This window comes from Nanorana parkeri, unplaced genomic scaffold, assembly GCF_000935625.1.
Source record: "Nanorana parkeri isolate BGI_ZX_2015 unplaced genomic scaffold, ASM93562v1 scaffold753, whole genome shotgun sequence".
Taxonomy (NCBI): Eukaryota; Metazoa; Chordata; class Amphibia; order Anura; family Dicroglossidae; genus Nanorana; species Nanorana parkeri.
In genome coordinates, this window is record NW_017307021.1 from 642,479 (window position 1) to 664,149 (window position 21,671).

Below are 21,671 nucleotides of genomic sequence, written 5' to 3' on the forward strand. Positions count from 1 at the left end.
AAACAAGTGAGTCTTCCCAATGGAGACCCATACAACAATAAAAACTGACAAGGATTCTAACTCTACTAAAAACTGTTTATAATGTTGTCTGTGTCCCCATTTATATTTTGTCCCCATTGGACAATTCTCACTTCCTGTCCCAAATGTGACTCCTGTAAATCTGTAGTAGGTTATTATTATTATACAGGATTTATAGAGCGCCAACAGTTTGCGCAGCGCTTTACAATATAAGGAAGACATTATAATTACAATACAATTCAAGACAAGATGGTAAGGAGGGCCCTGCCCGTGAGGGCTTACAATCTAAGAGGGAGGGGCAAGTGATACATGAGGTGGTAGCTGTGTGGGGATGAATTGTTTGAGAAAGAGTTCAGTGGTTAGTTTGAAGTGTAATAGGCTTCCCCCAAGAGATGAGTCTTTAGCGATCGCCTAAAGGCAGTCAGAGTGGGAGAAAGATGGACAGGTTGGGGTAAGGAGTTCCAAAGAATGGGAGAGACTCTAGAGAAGTCCTGGAGGTGAGCATGGGAGGAGTTGACAAGAGAGCTAGAGAGCAGGAGGTCTTGGGAGGAGCGTAGGGGACGGTTAGGGTGATACTTTGAGACAAGGTTGGAGATATAACCGGGGGCAGAGTTGTGGATGGCTTTGTAAGTGGTTGTTAATATTTTGAATTTTATCCTTTGGGTGATTGGAAGCCCTGCAGGGATTGGCAGAGCGGGGTTGCAGATACTGAGCGGTTGGTTAGGTGGATAAGTCTGCCAGCAGCATTCATGATAGACTGAAGGGGGGATAGCCAGTGTAGAGGTAGGCCAATGAGGAGGGAGTTACAAAAGTCGAGACAAGAGATAACAAGTAAGTGTATGAGCAGCATTGAGGTTTCATTGGTGAGGAATGGGCATGTTTTGTTACGAAGGTGAAGGTTAGCTTACTTTCTATGCAGCTTTCAAAATTGTTCCCTTCATGTCTACATTTAGAGCTCATTCACACTATGTGCAGTGACCTCATTTTTTCTGCACAAGAACAACACAGATTACCGCCAGGGTGCACAGAAAACAATTATGTTCAATGTGTCCTGTTCACACTGCAAGCTTGACTTAAGGTGGATCGTGTTAAAATGCTGACATTTTCCGCACCACACCATAGCTCACCTGATGTCACTACTGGTCACTGCAAAGCAACTGAGCTGCAGTGCACTAACATTATTGAAGTGTCATTCAGTAAACAGTAAACAGTATGATGTGCTAAAACAGCACAAAGCACCGCCCCATGCGCTGCCTGTACACATCAGACACTATCCCACACAGGAAAACATTATGGGCTAGTGTGAACAGGGCCTTAAACTGGCCATACACTATATAGTCAGATTCTACAATCTCTGCACAATCTTCTTTAAACTCACCACACACATTACAATATGACATCACAGTCTCCTTTAGTGGATATAAATTGATTGTATAGACTTGGTAGGTCTGCATATTACATAGTTATGGTAGATCTAAAGTTGACTTACAGAGATTGTACAGTCGAATTGTAATGTGTAGGGGGCATAGGGTTGCCACCTTTTCTTCAAGCGAAACCTGAACACTCCAGTGCCACGCAGCAATCTAATGTAACGGAGGTATTCTCAGTGACCTCCAATGTAACAGAGTGTAACAGACGCAGCTCGGTGGGAGCCGGTACCGCGGGTCGTGCACTCCAGGCGCAGGCACGCCGCGGGTCCGTGCGGCCGAGAGCCATGCATCAGAGGGTGACGTCCGTCGCCGCTGAACAGCAACACCCTGCGCAGGTGCATAGGCGGCTTCCTCCCTCTCTCCCCAGAGACGCATCTTCGTCGGGCGCAGGCGCGCCGCGAAGCCCCGCCCCCTCCAGGTCCAGCACTCGGCTTAAAAGCCGCAACATGTCAGTGGATCAGCGTCTTCTGTCGAGTGTTCGGGACGCTGATCAGTACAGCTTCCCCACTCGCCTCCCAAAGAACCTGACCCTTGATACTCTCCTGGAGACTCTAACAAGGACCTGCAACCCGCTCCTCGTGGAGCATCCGTGACCAACTAAAACCGCAAGTATTCTGGGACTGCATGTTTCCTAAAAGGAACATTACAACCTAGAATGAACCAGTGTTTGCTAATACTTATATCTGCTAAACTTAATTAGAAGATAACTTGTCAAACCATACTTACCAGAACTGTATTGCTAAAACTTTCACAATACCTCAGTTGCTTGTATCTGATTGCCCTCAGCGGTCTAGCCCTGCTACTCACAGCTGATGCCTCCCTCTGGTGTCCGAACAGAGGTATAGCAGGCCTAGGGAGACTGCTCCCAATTACACCATCCAGTATACGGGGTATGATGTGTTGCAACTCCCTCACGGCCTCATCCAAAACTGGGTAAAGTGAGAAAGAGTTGCGTCCTGATTCCCGTACTAAGTCCCTATCCGCAGTTGTGATCCGCTACACAGACCTCCGCAATACAGGCGAGCGTGACACAGAGGTATATACATTGACCAGCAATGTAACAGAGGTATATACACTGACCAGCAATGCAGCAGAGGTATTCACACTGACCAGCAATGTAAAGGAGGTATATACACTGGCCAGCAATGTAATGGAGGTATATACACTGATCAGCAATGTAACAGAGGTATTCACACTGACCAGCAATGTAACGGAGGTATATACACTGACCAGCAATGTACTGGAGGTATTCTCACTGACCAGCAATTACCTTAAAATGATTGAGATTTCTGATTTAGTATAGACGCAATATTTGCTAGATTACAGTAGATTTGTTTTACTTTTTTCCTGCAATGCCTCTTGAAAGCAAATTTAAAACAAATCCCAACTTACAATATTTTATATCTATAAATGGTCCTTTCCAGAGATTTTAGCTGCAAAACTGTGTAAGGAAATATAAAGCAGCCAGGAGTCTCATTCAAAGTGATTGAAACTGTTGGATGGCTGTAAAAAAGCGAGAGAGAGCTGCACAATATGTCTGTTAACCACAGAAGCTGATAGCCACACACTGACAGATAAAGGGTATACAAAAAGAAGAACAGCTGAAATACCCATGATGAGACACTGGCAGAATGCTGGACTGTACAACATTCTACAATGGGGGAGGAGCAGAATTTGCATATCAATTAACCACAATATTTACATATGAATGAGTCATGGCTTATTCATTTGTAAATAGAGCCACTCATTTATATGAAAATTTCACAGTCGAGCCTAGTTTCAGTGGTGGGCCAGTAGTCCCTGTCCTAATTTTGGTTGCCCCTGTCTGCCTGACATCTTGTGTCTGGGTTTCAGCAGTCATAAAACCTGGCCTGTCCAGGTGAATCCCGGACAGGTGGCAACCCTAATGGGGAACCTTAGATTTACTATGTAATATAAGGTCAAACCTAAACAATTAATTGAGTTTGTGCTACATAGTTGAAAGTAGATTTGGCCAACTTTAGAAACTCTTGCACAGTTTATTATATGGAAGTGAAACTTTCCATTCCCAAAGCATGTAAACATAGTGGTATCGTCATAATCAGCTATTTCAAAGGCAATCTAAACAAAGTGAGAAGAACTCTTACCAACATGCAAATTTGACTTTACTGCCAAACATCCGCAGCTATGCCCTCATCTTCATCTCCAATCACTTCTGGTGTATGGAGACAAATGACAGTCACATAAATGTGAGAGGTGTTGAACGTGCAGGAATAGATTGACAGTAGTAACACCCAACAGGTCTCTGGGGACATACAAGCACAGAGATTTTGCCCACCGATTATGGATTGGTGAAATGGTTGCCAACTTCTAGATCTTCTAAAACTCTTCCTACCTAGACCAAGTCTTCTATGGCCAATTGCAAATGTAAGCTGACCAAGCAGGCCAATTATCTGTATCTAAATATCTATATCAGCTATATCTAAATATTTCTATCTATAATATATAATAGCTATCTATATCTAAAGTCCATATTCAGATATACAATTGTGTATGACTCCCTGTGAATGTTACTACCACGTTACTACCACATCATTGATATACAAAAGCACCTCCTTTACTGCTGAAATTATGACTCAAATTCCTATAGAACTCCTAATGCTTAAAATGCCTTTTGGGGAAGTGAGACTAAAAAATGTTGTCTTTGGTAAAAAAAACACAATGTGGATAAATATCATAGGCAAGTTTAATTTCCAGGGCTATTGTTTCTTCATTACTCATTTAGATTCACATGATTCAATGACACTACACTACAGTATTATTTCCTTATCTGCATATTTTATTTGTGTAAGAAATGGGATGATTAAAAATGATATGAATATTAATATATTATTATTATTATTCAACTACTTCTTCCTGTCTGATAGGGGATAGTAAGCTATGAAATACACATCACAAATTGTAGGTTAAAAAATAGTAGATTGTGCACAGAATGATACACACTGCAGAGCAGGAAATGCTGCCTGAATATGTAATGAGCAAATATGGCTGCCCCCATGTGCATTTATAATTATAAATTATACAGAGATAAGGATTTTAAAACTTTAACACAAACAATTTCTTTTACAAGTTTTACATTGAAATTATTATACATTATCATAATCTAGGAAACCAGAAAATCATTTAGGGAACTACTAATGCTGTCCTTCTTAGACTGCATTCACATGGGGGCATTTTCATACGTCCTGAGGCAAGAACCAATGGGTTGCATGTGGTTTGGGATAGATGATTGTCTATTCAGTGTCCAGGGATAATCGTTTATTTCAAACTGCATGTAATCGTGGTAGTGTCCCTAGTAAGATGGGGCAGATGGGCTGCAGAGCCTGGCTCTTAGCAACCTGGGATACTTTGGCCGGCAACATGCTCAGCTCCTGCTAACCAGTTACATCAAAAACTTTCAGGAGCTGGGCAGAACTCTGGCCATAGTGTTTCAGGTTGCTAGGAGCTGGGCAGGGAGGTGTGCATGGCCCTTACACATCTCCCTGCCCAGCTCTTAGTAACCTAGGACACTCTGACCAGAAAGGGGGTGGCAGACACACTGCAAATTGTGCACCAGAGCGGCCATGCCTGCTCTGCCTGCTTCCCCCCTACGTGACTCAAAGACAAAGAGATGCTGCCTAATGCAACCGCCTCAGGCTGTCATATTAAAGGGATGGCCCTGCCTAGGATTCCTGGTAAAGTACATGAACCCATCGCACTTGAAACCGCTGTTCCAAAAATAATGAGGGTGGGTGCTGCGGCTGTCGACGGTTGGCAATCATGGTCAATATCAAACAAAATATATAGCAAGTCAAATACGTCTGTTTTTAGTTGACTGAACACTTGCATTGAGTGTATAACATTATGCTGCTCATACGTCAATAAACAGACATATTTAACTTGTTATTGGAGTGTCGGTGTATATATATTTTGTTTGCTTAGGATTCCTCAAAAGCAGTGTAAGTCCCCGTGTGAATGGGGCCTAACACCCCAAGTGCACCAAAGTTAGAAAGGACAATTTATTTATATGTGTGTGACTACCAGAGTTGGTCAATTAAATCACTATTAATATCACAATCTATTACATTTATGTACAGCATAACATTTTTTTTTTAAATCATCAGCTGCAAATCAAAATATAAAATACAATTTTATTTCTACATAAAGCATAAAAATGCTTAAAATCTTTTAAGCGGGTATGCCAGACCTACAATAAAGTTTCACAAATCCTATGTAAGGTTTAGCTCAGAACGGGTAGAATTGTTGTATATCAAGAAAAGGGAAGTGTCTCTCAAAGGGTTAGTTCACACATGGACATGGATAGTGAGTAAATATACTCTGTATAACACTTACAGGTATGTTTCACTTTCAGTATCTTTTTTTTTTTATTCGGAATTTTATTGACAATTTTGGAGAAATAGTTTTTTTGTATCATTACGTATTTGCAGAGCCGTTCAGCAAAATTTTGCTTCAAATTTTATACCATATTGAGACAATTGACATTTTGATAAATCTGACCTTGCAACATATATCTTTCCATACAAAATTAAATCATGTAGATGCTGCCAAACGTAGAACCTTTATGAAATGGTTGAACATCATAATAACCAAGGCTGCTAGTACGTGCATTGATTTGCTCACTTCTAGCTGTCACATTGAATGTGGCTCATGAGCTGATGAAGTCAGGGACATCTGAGATAAAGGCTTTCATCTAAGCTTTTAGTGCTGCTAAACAATTCAGGAGCAATAGTTACATCAAATGGTTCTTTGTTACAATTGATTGTTCTTATGTGCGTGTGTGCATATGAGTCACTGTGTGGTCTTAGTTTTTAGGAGTACCTGTACCCCTGTATGTTACAGTCTCTTAAGGTGCCCATACACTGTACGATTCTCGTACGAGAATCGTGGGAAATCCCGCGATCGTACGAGAATTGTACAGTGTATGGAAGGCGTGCGACCGTTTCTACTGTACGGTCGCACGTCTTCCATCGAACAAGCAGGCTGGAAAACCCGCCGGGAATCGTACGATTCTCGGTGAGTTAGTGGCCTGCTTGTTCGACAACTGACGAACGGGCCGCACGCGCACACTGCCCGTTTGCCATCCTTGCAAGCCCGCCCCTCATTGCAGTCATTGCAAGCCCGCCCCTCAAGGGGGCGGGCTTGCGATGATCGCAAGTGCGATCTGCCTGTCCAAGATGGGCAGATCCTACGTTTTTTTAAGTACTTTACAACCCTCGCAAGACAAAAGTCTTGCGAGGGTTGTAACGTGTATGGGCACCTTTAGGAAGGTATCTGATTAATTTTTGAATGAATCAATACTCTCTGCTGCTAACACTGCTTGTGGCAGAGAGTTCCAAAATGTAACCTCTGACTGAAAAGAATCCTCAACACCCTGTGTGGTTAAATATTTTCTCCACCAATTTTAGGTGGATGCCTCTAGTCTGAGTTAGGGAGTTTACATTAAAATGTTTATTGCTGATGTTGCCATCACCACAAAACATTTTGTGCATCAAAATCATGTCCCCTCTTAATCTTCTTACTTCCAGCGTGAACAAATTTAAATTTAGCACCTTTGTCTCATAGCTTTGATCCTCCATCCCCTTAAATAGTTTAATTGCCCTTCTCTGGACTTTCTCCAGCTCCAGGACATTTCTGTGGACTGCTGACCAAAACTGAGCCGCATACTCAAGATGTAGCCGAACCAGTGATCTATAAAGTGGCAAAATTATTGATTTGTCTCTACAATACATTCCCTTTTTAATGCATGGCAGTACTCTGCTAGCTTTGTTTGCCGCAGCCTGGCATTGCGTGCTATTATTCAATTTGTGGTCTACCATGACCACCAGATCTTTTTCCATTTCTGACTTCCCTGGTGGAGTACCTATTAATGTGTATTCTGCTTGCCTATTTTTAACCCCAAAATGCATTGCTTTACATTTTTCACCATTGAACCTCATCTGCTATATAGTTGCCCACTCCCCTATTTTATCCAGGTCTCCCTGCCATGTTATAATGTCTAATCCCGTGTCTATTACCCTCCCAATTTTAGTATCATCTGCAAACACAGAAACAGGGGCGGAACTACTGCCGGTGCAGTCGGTGCGATTGCACTGGGGCCTGTGGCTGTGGGGGGGGCCCAGTGAGGTCCGGTTTAAGCGCCCCCTTGGTGGAATACGGGGCAGTGCAGGGTCGCTGGGGCCCCGCACTGTCAACGGGCTTCTCTGCAAGGGAGCGAAGTCCTGTGACTCGCCGCTCCTCTCCCGGCCGCGTCCCTAGTAACAAGCGGGGGGAGAGGAGAAGTGTGTGTGTCACATGCCCCGCCCCTGCACACCGCCTGGCTGGGATGCTGTGAGGCTCTGGCTGGGTGAGTCCAAATGGGGAGAGGGGTGAGGGGAGGGGGGGGCGGTGTAGGGTTGTGTGCTGTCATTTCTTTTTATTGTACTGTTAAACACTGTGTGCTGTTATGTAGTTTAATTAGAAAAATGGATTAACATTACACTGTAATGTTGCCTATTATAATCTATTTCTCTGATTAAATTATTACAGACAGGGCCGCTGTTCTATCAAAGTTTGTGTCTAGGTTGGAATGTGTGACCGGTCACACATTTTAACGTAATCCCGCCCAGTTTTTCCGGCGGTGGAATGTGTGCTCGGTCACACATTTTAACGTAATCCCGCCCACTTTTTCAGTGGTGGAATATGTGACCGGCAAAATCTGAAGAATTCCAACGCTTTGTCAGCTGTTCCAGGGCATATCGGCATCGCAAATTGTATATGCAGGAGAACCGATCTGCCCTTGAACAGCTGAACGGTCCTCAAATGTCGCTTCTGTCTGACTTTGTGAGTGCGGTGGAATGTGAGATTACGTCACTGGTCACACATTCTAACGTAGTCACAAACTTTGATAAAACACCGCCACCAGGCTGGTATGGCCGGTACCTATGTGGGGGGTCTGGGCAGCCTGTGGGGCCCCTCACATGGGTATCAGCTGTACCAGGGGCGGCATGGCAGAGGTGACACGGGAGTGGGTGGAGCAGGCTGGGCCCCAGCAGCAGCAGGTAAGAGGAGTTAAGAGGAGGTACAGGGAAAGGGACTCCAGCGACCAGCCCACCTGAGACCCTGCAGAGCCCACCATAGAGACTCTCAGGTGGGCTATGCAGGATCTATGGTGTGCTCTGCAGGGTCTTCTCCCTGTCATTTGTCATTATTCTCCGTTTTCATCTTTTATCCCGTTCTGCTCTTTTCTTACCTTTTTACTGTTTATATATTGGAAGAATTTTTTTGGGGGGGTTCTTCTTACAGACTGTGGCGATATGCTTTTCGTAATCTATTTTAGCTGCCAGGATTTAATGTTTACATCTATTATTTCATTCCTTGTAGCTCTGGAATGCCAATGCAGTCCCCTCCATCTTGTATTTTATAAATGGCACGCTCTTGTCCTTGATGTGTTGTCTAACCATTTTATTTAGCCATGCAGGCTTAGCTCTTGATCTTTTTTTTTTTTTGTTACCCAACAAAATGCACTTGGTAATAGCGTTATGTAATGTATTCTTAAAACAATCCCACTTCTCATCAGTGTTTATTGTGGGAATTAATTTGTCCCATTTAGTGTCATACAGTAGGAGAAGTAGCTTATCGAAGTTTGCTTTTTTGAAATTTAGCGTTCTTGTCAAACCAACACACTTCTCTTTTCTGTACCCAACATTAAAACTAATCACCCTGTGATCACTATTACCCAATCAATCCCTAATTTCTATGTATTCAACTAGGTCTGCGTTATTGGAAAATAATAAATGTAGTATAGCGTTCTTTCTGGTTGGCACATCAACCATCTGATCCATGAAATTGTCCTGCAACAGGTTTAGGAAACGGCCGGATAATTGAAGTCACACATTATAAAAGCATTTCCCTGCTTCCTAGCTATTTCTATTTGGGAATGTAGGTGAGCCTCCTCCTCATCCCTTATGTTTGGAGGGTTATAACACAAACCCATAGTTAGTTTACAACTAGCTTCAGACTTATCTAGTTCTAGCCACAAAGACTCAACACCATCACAAATCTCTGTTATACTATACTATACTCAAACAAAGTACACCACAAGCGCCAGCAGCATGTGTCAAGGATAAAAGGAGGGGAGGGAATCTTCAATGTTCAATGTATTACACTTTCGAGGCTGCTCTCACTGGTTTAGGGAAAACACAAAAGCTGAAATACAAAACACAGAGAGCGCCTTCATCGTGTAAAAACGTTTAATAAAACAGATTAAGAACAGCTGAAAAGGTACTCACAAAAGTGGAGCCTCCTTCATCAGAACCAATGTTGGTTCTGATGAAGGAAGCGTGACCTCAGAAACGTGTCAACCAGGAAGGACTGATAGCCGGCAGGTCCAGTCTGTTACATATGATCTTTCATGCCTGCTTAAACTCCACTTTTGTGAGTACCTTTTCAGCTGTTCTTAATCTGTTTTATTACATTTTTTACACGATGGAGGCGCTCGCTGTGTTTTGTATTTATACTATACTATGCTACACTATTTAAATATGGCATTTTTAATGCATTGGTTTGCAAATGTTTCGATTGTCATTGTAAATCCTATAATCTACAGGTGTTTATGTCTTTCATTGTTTTAGATTCTGGTTGTGATTCTGGTACAGAACCTGAACGTGAACAGGATCAGCATCATCCAGAAGCCATTCAGGGAAACCTATTGTCCATACAGCCAGAAAGGATCCGTTGTGGGGTTTGTGCATATTCTCTAGTTTTGCTATGTAAAGCAGTTAGAAATATTCTGATATTAGGTTATATGTACTTGAATTACTGTGCATATGCTTGTGATACAGGCTACTCCTATGTTACTAACAGACACTTCACTTGTGGATAAGGGAAGGCTGCTATTTGTCATACATATGCTTTACACTGCTTGTTTTCATTGTATGGTGCCTGTGCACTGCTGTAGCCACCCCAACCCCTTTTCATGCATCTATGATGACAGGGATCTAACTGAGAAAATGCTGTTTTCAAAAGGTTTTGAGTCTGTTGAGAGCTTTTATAGATATGTAGGGAGCGTGCCTTATGCTAGCCATACACTGTTATATACAGTAACAGCATAGATGGATGAATCTACCACCATGTCCTTTGTATCTGACAGCGGCAGGCTGAATATGCAAACTGTGATGGCAGCTGATTGTCTGCCGTCACTGTCTGCCTGGCTGATTGAAGGATGCTAAATGGAAGGGTGCCACCGTGCCAACAGGGGCACCCGTTGTGCGAAATTCTTGATGACCTGGCCAAAATCCGCACAGTGTATGGCCAGCTTTAGGCTAGAGTGTCCCTATCCACATTAAGTGTTTTTACATCTGGGCTGTAGCCAGCCTGAGCTTTGTTTTATGTTTTCTGTGTTCATTGGGTTTCTCCTAAGCCCAGGACATTGATTGCTTCTGTCTGCTGCTGCTGAGTGTTTTCCAATAGTTAGAGTGAGAAGATGCAATCGGGGAAATTTATCATAGCAATTGCGAGTGTTGGAACTTGCACTGAATATATTTGACGCACTTTACACCAGATTTATGTTGCTAGTGTAATGTTGTTCATAAATGAGGTTAAATAGACTCCAGGAAAGAAGACGCGTAACTCCAGGCAAAAAGCTTAACTGTCACTTCATGAAGAAGTGGCCATTGGGATGTCTTAAGTTGCGATTGTTTTGTTAGGTGATGCTCCAGTCTCAGACAGCGCACAACAAGTGCAGATGAAAATAGGCGCAAAACACATGCAATTGGAAAAGTAGTGCAAGCTAATGTCAAAACAGGGATGTGAGCTGGTGAAGTGGATAAATATCTGCAGTGACCTTCTAGAAGGGTCTGTCCCTCCCAGGTCTTGCCTAGAGAGGATGAGGATATTGCTGTAAGGGGGGCCCTTGTCTCCCAGACTGCTGCCCAATGAGGATCTTAGTGTAAAGGTCCTTGCCTCCAAAACCATTGCCTGAGGAGATGCCATAGTTAAGAAGGATTTTGTTCTTCTTAGTGCCATCTGGGCCTAAAGAGAATGAAACTTACCTGTGGAAGAGATCCAAGAAACTGACCACACCCAGACGCAGACTGTTTGCATCCTGGTCAACTGTCCACAGGTAATCAAAGCTGTACAATTTGGGCAGTGGTAGCAGTCATTGTATTGTACCACACCTCCTGCCTGCAGGAGATCAAATAAATCTCACGGAGGAATTCATACACTTTGGCTAGTTTATCCTAGCCAAAGTGTATATCCGTTTTAAAGAGAGTATGGAACAGTTTTAACCCCCATCAGTTTGTATTACTGTGTTCCATTGGGGGGATTTTCCTTACTTCCTGTCTCAGTGATCACATTGTCAGGATGCAAGACGAGAGCTCCACTAACCTTCTCACTCCATACAGATAAAATGTGTGTAATTGTGTCCCTGTTAGAAATACTTCCCAATTTTGTCACTGTGACAGGAAGTGAGGAAATATCATGAAATAATATGACAGGGGGTTTAATTATTTCCTACTTTATGCAAAACATTTTTTGGGCTAGAGATAACTTCAAAATAAAGTTGTTGTCTTCATACAGCCATTTTATATATCCCATGTTGATTAAATTCTGTGTTTTTTTTAAGGTGAAGACAGAACTATATTTAATATTTAAGTGCAAACTTGACAGTGAGATTAAAAATGAGGTTCACTTTACTCCACTGAATGGCCCGTCTGTAAAGTCATCCACCACATTACAAAATGAATACATCTTATCAGTGGATGCTCCAGGTAAGACTTGTCACATATGGCCAGGTTAATGCATCAGATATTTATGATAATCGGGCAATCTAGGGGTTACCAGAAAAATGCAAGGGGCATTTCCAAGCAAAAAAAATTAGCTAAACCTTTTACATAAAAATGTTCACAAAAGATGGAGGTATACCTTACATTTGAAAGAAAATATGACTTCAGAAAGAGTTCTTGACAGTGAAATCTGTGAAAATGTGGAAAGATCTTCAAAAGAGTCTGGTTCTAGCAGATATGCTGTAGATCAGGGGTAGACAACCTTGACACTCTGAAACTAAAAAATCCCACCATGCCTTTGGGAGCCATGCTTGTGGCTGGCAGGGAAGGAAAGGGGAGGGACGAGCGAGCACGGGGGTGCGGGCAGGGACCTTATTCACTCCAGGGTACCCCTTTAATAAATGGGAGACCAGATGCGTCCCCCCTTGTGAATCAGTTAGGGGTACTTATACCTCTACCCATTCACTAAAGGGTTAAATATAATTTTTTTAAAGAGCCAAGAATAATTGAAAAAAAAAACCAAAAGACACAGTGCCTTCTGGGGAACTCGGCAGCCGAACAGCCCGCCAAACACCCTGACAGTTCTTGTCCGGCGAACACACGAACTGCAGATGTTCGAGTCCAACTCTTGCTCGAATTGAACATCAAGCCCATCCCTACTAATAAGAACTTCATGTTCTCCCCTTGGAATGATCAGAAGAGCTGTTGAGATTTGAAATATATCTTTTGAACATCTGTTCCACATCCTCCGCTCACATCAATACCTTATTACACATACAACACTGTATTACATCTAAATATACACTGTCTGGCCAAAAAAAATTCACCACCTGGATTTAGCTAAGCAAATAGGTCAGAGCCTTCCATTGGATGAATACTAGGTTCAGCAACGTTATGTCCCCAAAAAATGAGGTCAGCTGCTCAACAGATTATACAGAATGACCAGGTTTTTCCATCAATTAATGTTTTCTTCCTTGATGGCACGGGCATATTCCAAATGAAAATGCCAGGATTCACTGGGCTCAAATTGTGAAAGAGTGGTTCAGGGAGCATGAGACATTAGAAAAAATGGTACATGCATGAATCTATAACCGGCCTTTATAGCAGGGCGCACATTGGGAAGGCTTACAACAATACAAAACACAAAAATTCCACAGCCTCAGCCTGCCAGCCAGCCTGCAACCAAACAAGTAGCCTTGTCAACCATGAGACATTAGAAAAAATGGTACATGCATGAATCTATAACCGGCCTTTATAGCAGGGCGCACATCGGGAATGCTTACAACAATACAAAACACAAAAATTCCCCAGCCAGCCTGCAACCAAACAAGTAGGCCTGTCAACAGTATGCGTTAAAATCAGAGGTTTTAGTTGCACAAACTTTTGGCCAAAAATATGTAGAAGCCACACCGCCGCGCCAAGGCACCACTGCAAAGTGTGGTCCTGTTGTGGTGTGTTGACAGGGCTACTTGCTTGGTTGCAGGCTGGCTGGCAGGCTGGGGCTGGGGAATTTTTGTGTTTTGTATTATAGCATGAGACATTACTTTCACACATGGCTTGGCCACCACAGAGCCCAGACCTTAATCTCATTGAGAATCTTTGAGATGTGCTGGAGAAGACGTAACGCAGTGGTCCGACTCTCCGATCATCACTACAAGATCTTGGTGAAAAATTAAAACTATGTTACTATGAGGTAACCTTTTTACCATAGTTCTCTTTAAGGTCACGGGAGGACATATACTAACATCTTCCCCTGACCTAAAACTCAGTATATAGCAGGCTATTGCCCGCTATATGCTGAGAGCGCCGCAACCAGGATTAAACCCAACAATACTGTCGAGGTCCACCCCGCTGGCTGATTGACAGCAGGCTCTGCCTATCTAGAGGCAGAGCCAGCTATGCCCGCCCCCTCCCGAGGCCTATCCTCCAGTCAGCGCTGGAGGATCGGAGAGGGGAAGGGAGGAATGCCTGCGGGGAGCCATGACTGACAGTCACTGCTCTCTGCAGGGAGATAATCGGCAAATGAGCGTGTATCTCTTTTTGGCCACGCAGTGTACACCAAATTACACAGTATTTTCCTAAAATGTATGTCAAGCGGAAAAAAAATTATTCGTTTTGGATAGCATGGAGAAGGGTTAGCACCCTTGTCAAGTTTTTACTGCTATCCAGGGCTCCGTTTGAGAGATTTTTTCCTCACTTCCTGTCCTACTTACCAAAATTACCAGATAGGAAGTGAGAGGAACGCTCAACAGCAACAAGTAATTCTTCTTCCCCATTCTACCTAAAACTAGAAAAAAAATGTTTGGCTTGACAAACACTTTAACACTGTAAGTTATTACTTATGGACAAATATTATTGAAATGTAAGTGGGAGAATATATATAATTTTGCAATAATAATAATATTTTTCATACAAAACGTTTATATTTCCTTGGTTTTAACACGCTTTTGTTTCTGTCCTGCACAGACCTGCCTTCTGGGCCGGTATTCCTAAAGGTTTTTGCTGGAGACCTACTATTATGTGATGCTAAAGTCACTTATTTCACAGATATGGAAGAAATCTCCCAGCTGCTTGATAGTGCAACTAATCCTGTAGAATTTATGTGTCAGGTAAGCTGTTAAATCATTTACCCAAAAAATCTCTGTCAGGTTTATTTAACATTCAACACGGAAGTGCAAAGTACAGTGATTGTGTACACATTGCTGAAGCCTACTGCAACTGAATGACTGGGGTCATTATGGCGAAATTCATTTAGTCACGAAATTACTGATTTCGCTATCATGAAAACTCTTGCTTTGCTGCGGCAGAAACATTCAATTTTGACCATCCTACTGCTAAAACACATTTCTCATATTGTATTTCATTGTTATTTGTGTGCTATTACATTCATTTTTTTTATTTTGTTCAATGTCTATTTTTTCTGTAAAAAAATTTGAAATAAGGAGGCTAATGAGAGGCTAGATTTTGGTACAAGAACAGGTCCATTATAGTTCAAAGAAGCTTTTCTACCCCCCAAGTTTCATTTAAATCCAACACACCTAAGCTGTATCAAATTACTTTAAAGGAGAACTTTAAGGCAATGTGTTAGTTGGTTTTCCCGTTGATGACAAAAAATTAAGTAATGGCATTTTTTTTTATGATCTATTCTTTTTATTGGCTTTTTATACCAGGCATTTAAAATAATACCCTACAACAGGGAGGTACTTGATAAATTGCTGACGGAATCATTGAAAAACAACATTCCAGCATCTGGACTGCACCTCTTTGGTATTAATCAGATTGAAGAAGAAAATACAATTGCAAGTAAGTGAATGTATACCTTAGCATGCAGGTGTATCTTTTTGAATCTTGGCACAAGTAACATATATAGCAAAGCTGTATCTTTGCCAGGAATTAAAGCCAACCAGTTCTGAGACTGTGCACACATAATCTGATTAAGCAGTAAAAAAAACAAAATTTAAAACAAGCCCTCTTGTAGCTAAAACTGGCATCTGTGGCTATAGGCATTGTGAAGAAATTCGTCTTCAAAGTTCACAACAGAGGTGTGGCAAACACTACTTCTTTCCCTTTTATTTTATGTGGAGAGCAGAATCTTGGCAGCCTTCCAACCCTCTAATGTAAACAAATTCTAAAGCCCCTTTCACACTGGAACCATCAGTCCCAATCAGAAGGGGATCCGTGCACCTTACAGGTTCTCTTTAATATAGTCATACATTGGCACTGTAGTTATGTCACTACGGACGATTGCAACCATATTGGATGAGTGCATGCATGTCGGTGCCAAGATCATAATAAAGCACAATATATGGATGAACAATGAGTCAAATTACTTGGAACAATTAACCGTATCATTGTTAAACTAGTGGACTGCAGGTTGACCACCCGATCACTACTTGTAAGCAAGAAAAGCTAGGTCATGGTGCACCTGAGCGGACCTGTCTATGTGAGTTATCCAGCTTGATCTGCTGCAAGTTCCAACTCATCTCTAGCCATAACAGTGAATGGTTACAGTCATAAATGTCATAAGGAAAGTGGTGAGAATGTTCCTAAGGTCTTGCTCAGATTGGACTTCATCAAAATAACTAGACTAATTTAACTGGTTTGGAAAGCACAAAGAACGCAGCATTGTTTTTCCGCAGAGGTCAACAAATAAAAAGCATATCATCTGTAAGTACTAGTACAACAGCTAAAGTGCGCTTTCATTCACACCAGATGTCCTGGACTTGGGACAAAACTAAGAGCCAATTCCAAGACAAATAGAAGCTTCAAAATCCCCTGGAATAATATTTAAATTGAAAACAAAACAAAACCAGTTTTCTGTCTGAAAAATAAGTGGTGTTTTAAAATTCATTTTAAAAGTAACTGCAATGCAAGTAGAATGACCTAATGATGCAATGTATAATGTGCAATGTACAAGTTATTACACAGTTACAGTACAAATGTAAAGCCAATATCGCATTATGATTTAGGTGCATCCAGAAGGAATCGGCTAAATTCAACTTTTGCTATATTGCCTAATGTCCTTCAAATCTTTTTTTAGATCAGCGAGAAGAAGAATTGCCCACTCTTCTTCACTTTTCTGCAAAATATGGGCTTAAAAACCTGACAGCCCTCCTGCTCACCTGTCCCGGAGCTTTACAAGCTTATAGTGTGTCAAATAAGCATGGAGACTTTCCAAACAACATTGCAGAAAAACACGGTTTTAAGGATCTGCGGCAGTTTATCGATGAATATGTGGTGAGTCTATTGTAAATGTATTCCACTTCCCCACCACCCAGATCCACACCTGCACATTCACCAGCAAATGTCAACAATAACTAGTATTTGTAACAACTGCATACTGAAGACTTCCCTCCTCCACCTTGTGGTGTCTATAGGGATTGGCAATTGGTTGCTTATGCCCCAAATGCTGCATTGTGGAGACACAGGTCATATGTAACAGTTTTCTAAATAGTTGGAGGTACCAGGGTCTTTTCAAGGTGGCAGAGGGGATCGAGGTAGCAGGATAGTGATGTTAAAGGTGAGTATTGACTACGGAGGAAGAGGGGGTGTGTTGTGGAGTTGTTCTTTTGGCATGTTTTCTATAAAGGCTGAGTTTACATTTCTGACCATGTTTCACGATACACCCATATTAAATGTGTACCGTATATACTCGAGTATAAGCCGAGATTTTCAGCCCATTTTTTTTGCTGAAAAGTGCCCCCCTCGTCTTATACTCGAGTCAGCGTCATTTCTTCTTACTTACTTCGCCGAGCGTCGCGTCTCTGCTGCTCCGGTGGGCGGCGCTCCGAGCGGGGTCATTTGGCAGTCTCCGGGAAACATGATCACAAACACCCACACCACCCTCCTGCCCCCCTTCCCTCCTCATTTAACTTGAATTGCTAGATTTTTATCTATGTAGGCTTGTTTACATTTGTCAATTGCTGCTGTGCGTGGTTCTGCCCACACAGCAGCTTCATCCACTCACAGATCCTTTGACAAGATCTGTGAATGGAGAAACTATAATTGCCCTCAGCCAACGTGGCAAGGGGACTTGTACTACTCAATGGAATACAAGTGCTGTGACGTCCCTACACTTGTATTCCATTGACACTTTCTGGATGGGGCATGGATGGGAGGAAGAGTCTGTAGGAGCCAAAGCATTGCACCCTCAATCCACCAATCGTGATTGCAATGCTTTATTGGCGCCTATGCCAAAAAAAAAAAAGAATAAATGCACATTTTTTTTCTTTTATAAAGAAGTGTGCATTTATTCTTTTTTAAAAGTTGGACTTTTTCCTATAACAGCTTAAAAGCAAAATTACTTTTACTTTGTAATGCACATTAAATGAATAACGTTTGTCACTGCATCCCATACGTCTTTTTCTTTTCACCAAGGAAACTGCTGATATGTTAAAGACACACATTAAGGAAGAACTAATGCAAGGAGATGATGATGACCCCCTATATGAGCCCATGGTAAACCTGTCCACCAATATACTGATGAAATGTTCGCTTCACCCAGGCTCTGATGAAGACCTGTATGAAACTATGGTGGGGTTTGTGCCTCAGTACGAGTCAGATGACATATGTGAGTATTGCTTTAGCCAACATTATGAGATCCCTTCATGTAGTTTCCTGGAAGCAAGCAATGTGATTGTTTTGGCTATTATACAGTAAGAATGGCATTACAGAAGCAAATATTATGGTCATTCATCACTATGCAAACAAGTGATAAAGGTTCCCGTGTTGTGTTCTGAACCTGAGCCATGCCGTGCATTTTATTTTCATACTTCCTTATACAGACATTCTTTAGCATCTAACCATTGAAACAGAAGTGGTCAGAAATAAAGCTCTTTATGTTCAAGGCAGTCAAGTCAATATCACTTGTCACTGGATAATACAGTGCAGAAAACACCATAAGCATTAAAGTGATATTAAAGAAAGAAAGTTTTTAAGCTTTTTCAAATGCTGATGAACTCACTTACAATGGATGCTGCTCCTCGATGTTTAAAAGTTTTGGTTTCCTGCAGAATCAGCTGGTCCCCTGAGCACTGGTCCTGATATCCTGTTTTAGGGTGGCTCTTTTCACTTGCAGGGTCCTGTGGAGTCACCCTTACCCCTACTCGTTCATTAAAGGGGAAAAATTAAATGTAAATAAACAAACCACACTTTTAGAAAAAAATCCTTTAATTGAAAAAAAAAAAAATGAAGAGTCACTTTGCTGCAACGAAAATACATCAACAAACGAAAAAATCAGAATCCCGAAACATATTGATTTTCGGACTCAAATCCCGAAAAACTAAATAACGCAAAATCTGAATCAAAACAAAACAAAACACATTTTTTGCCGGTGCACATGTCTAATAGATACTAAACATAATTACATAGTTACATAGTTAGTCAGGCTGAAAAAAGACACAGGTCCATCGAGTTCAACCTATTGAGATACGGAGAAAAAAATAAAATAGAAAGAGAAAAGCCTAAACAGAACGCTATGCCCACAATTACCCCCTGTTGATCCAGAGGAAGGCAACAAAAAAACCCCTATAAAGCATGGTTTAATTTGATCCAACAGGGGAAAATAATTCCTTCCTGATCCCATAAGGCAATCGGACATTCCCTGGATCAACAATCCCTGATACCTAATATACCTATAAGAACTCAATATCCAGTAATATTCTGTGCATTTAAGAATACATCCAGATGTTTTTTAAAACAATTAACCGAGCTAGCTAGAACTAGCTCCTGGGAGAGTCTATTCCACATTTTCACAGCTCTGACTGTGAAGAATCCTTTCCGTATGCAAAGGTTAGACCTCTTTTCTTCCCGACGCAAAGAGTGCCCCCTTGTCCTTTGCACTGACCCTAAAGTGAATAATTTGGCACCAAGCTCTTTATATGGACCATTTATGTATTTATACATTGTGATCATGTCCCCCCTTAATCGCCTCTTCTCCAGAGAGAACAAATTCAGGTCAGCTAATCGTTCCTCATAGCTGAGCTCCCCCATGCCTCTTTGTGAACTGGTGCCCAAAAACTGAACTGCATATTCCAGATGAGGTCTTACTAATGGTTTGTACAGGGGCAGGATTATATCTCTATCTCTGGAGTCCATACCCCTCTTAATACAAGAAAGTATTTTGCTTGCTTTAGAAACTGCAGCTTGACATCGCATGCTAGTGTCAAGCCATAAAATTGCGTTCGCCCGTGGAGCCGCAAAATACTTCATTACCCCTAATTTCCCATAGGGGACACTATAAACACGTTTACCGCTCATCACCATATGTAACATGTGTAGCACAATTTTCGTTTTTTGCACGTAGGCGCATTGACGCATGTTTGCGTATGTGTGTGGGGGGCGGGGGACTTTAATTTATTTTTTCTAAGAGCCAGAGAATGTAAACAGTGACACCGGAAGTTATGTAATACACATCACTTCTGATTCCAGTGAACGGAGGAGAGATCATCGGCTGGAACCGGGCGCCACACGGGGGACAGTGGAGCCCGGGGCAGCCGGCAGAGGGGGTGGGGGCAGCACATGCCGGCAATCGGTACAAACAACAGCCGCCGGATTGCATGTACGTAGACAGCCATCGCTGGCTGTTAAAAATGACACCAAGAACACGGCTGCAGCAGCAGCAGCCGTGTTCTTGTTTTAACCACTTCTGTGGGCTGCTGTATATATACGTGTTGTGACCTGGAAGTGGTTAACACTATGGATGAACAAAGTGATTTCAGCAAATTACATTCACTACAAAATTACTGATTTCACTGTCTGTAAAATTTGGCTATAATGATAACTCTGAAGAGAAAAGACATCCATCCTCCTAGGACACTAGCTAAAGACTATGGATGTGTGAGGCGCTATATCTGGCTCACCAATGGCATTTTTGTTAAGAAAATAGATGAATGCAGTGTATTTTCTTGTCTCACACCATTTATACACAGGTGTGAAAAAAAGTATGTTCCTCTTAGTGTAGGTAGGAGATGTATAAATATATAGAACATGAAGTGTTAACCAGAGGAACTATTGCGTGGGAAACCGTTTCCTAATTTCATATTTTGTGCAAGAAGACAGTTAAAAATTATTTGACTTCAGAGTGGAGTTTCAACATTCTTTCCTAGTGTGAAACTTACATTTGATTTATGGATCGAGAGTCCATGTGATCTCTCTAATAAATGTGCCAAGATTAGTTTACTCAAGGTCTTCTTTTCTGTTAGATATACAAGGACTGTATTCCTATATTATGTGTACATAAGCTGAGGGAGTTTATTTCTCTCATTTTCAGTCTGGCAAATAGAGAGGGTGAATCAGAGAGACACACAAACAAAAAAAGACGGGATTGATCCAAAACTACAAAAATAACATTTGGGGTGTAAAAGTAAAACTAGTAATACCACCATTGGCTGGATTCCATACATGTTTGCCTACACTTGTCTTTACAATGCATGTCTGCCTACTTGTATGTTTGCCTACACATGGCTACACAATGCATGTCTGCCTACTTGCGTGTTTGCCTACACATGGCTACACAATGCATGTCTGCCTACTTGCGTGTTTGCCTACACTTGGCTACACAATGCATGTCTGCCTACTTGTATGTTTGTCTACACTTGGCTACACAATGCATGGCTGCCTACTTGTATGTTTGCCTACACATGGCTACACAATGCATGTCTGCCTACTTGTATGTTTGTCTACACTTGGCTACACAATGCATATCTGCCTACTTGCATGTCTGCCTACACTTGGCTACACAATGCATGTCTGCCTACTTGCATGTTTGTCTACACTTGGCTACACAATGCATGTCTGCCTACTTGCATGTTTGTCTACACTTTGCTACACAATGCATGTCTGCCTACACTTGGCTACACAATGCATGTCTGCCTACTTGCATGTTTGTCTACACTTGGCTACACAATGCATGTCTGCCTAC

General features: G+C 41.9%; 1 protein-coding gene across 1 annotated transcript in view; it reads left to right on the plus strand.

Annotated features, from left to right (window-relative positions):
- Window positions 1-21,671, plus strand: part of PIK3AP1 (phosphoinositide-3-kinase adaptor protein 1) — a 76,760-nt gene that overhangs the window by 25,257 nt on the left and 29,832 nt on the right. The window contains exons 3-9 of the mRNA XM_018564463.1: window positions 10,097-10,206; window positions 12,091-12,235; window positions 14,717-14,859; window positions 15,421-15,553; window positions 16,791-16,987; window positions 18,128-18,288; window positions 18,411-18,460. Of these exons, the coding sequence (XP_018419965.1) occupies window positions 10,097-10,206; window positions 12,091-12,235; window positions 14,717-14,859; window positions 15,421-15,553; window positions 16,791-16,987; window positions 18,128-18,288; window positions 18,411-18,460 (939 nt within the window). The remainder of the gene's footprint in view (window positions 1-10,096; window positions 10,207-12,090; window positions 12,236-14,716; window positions 14,860-15,420; window positions 15,554-16,790; window positions 16,988-18,127; window positions 18,289-18,410; window positions 18,461-21,671) is intronic.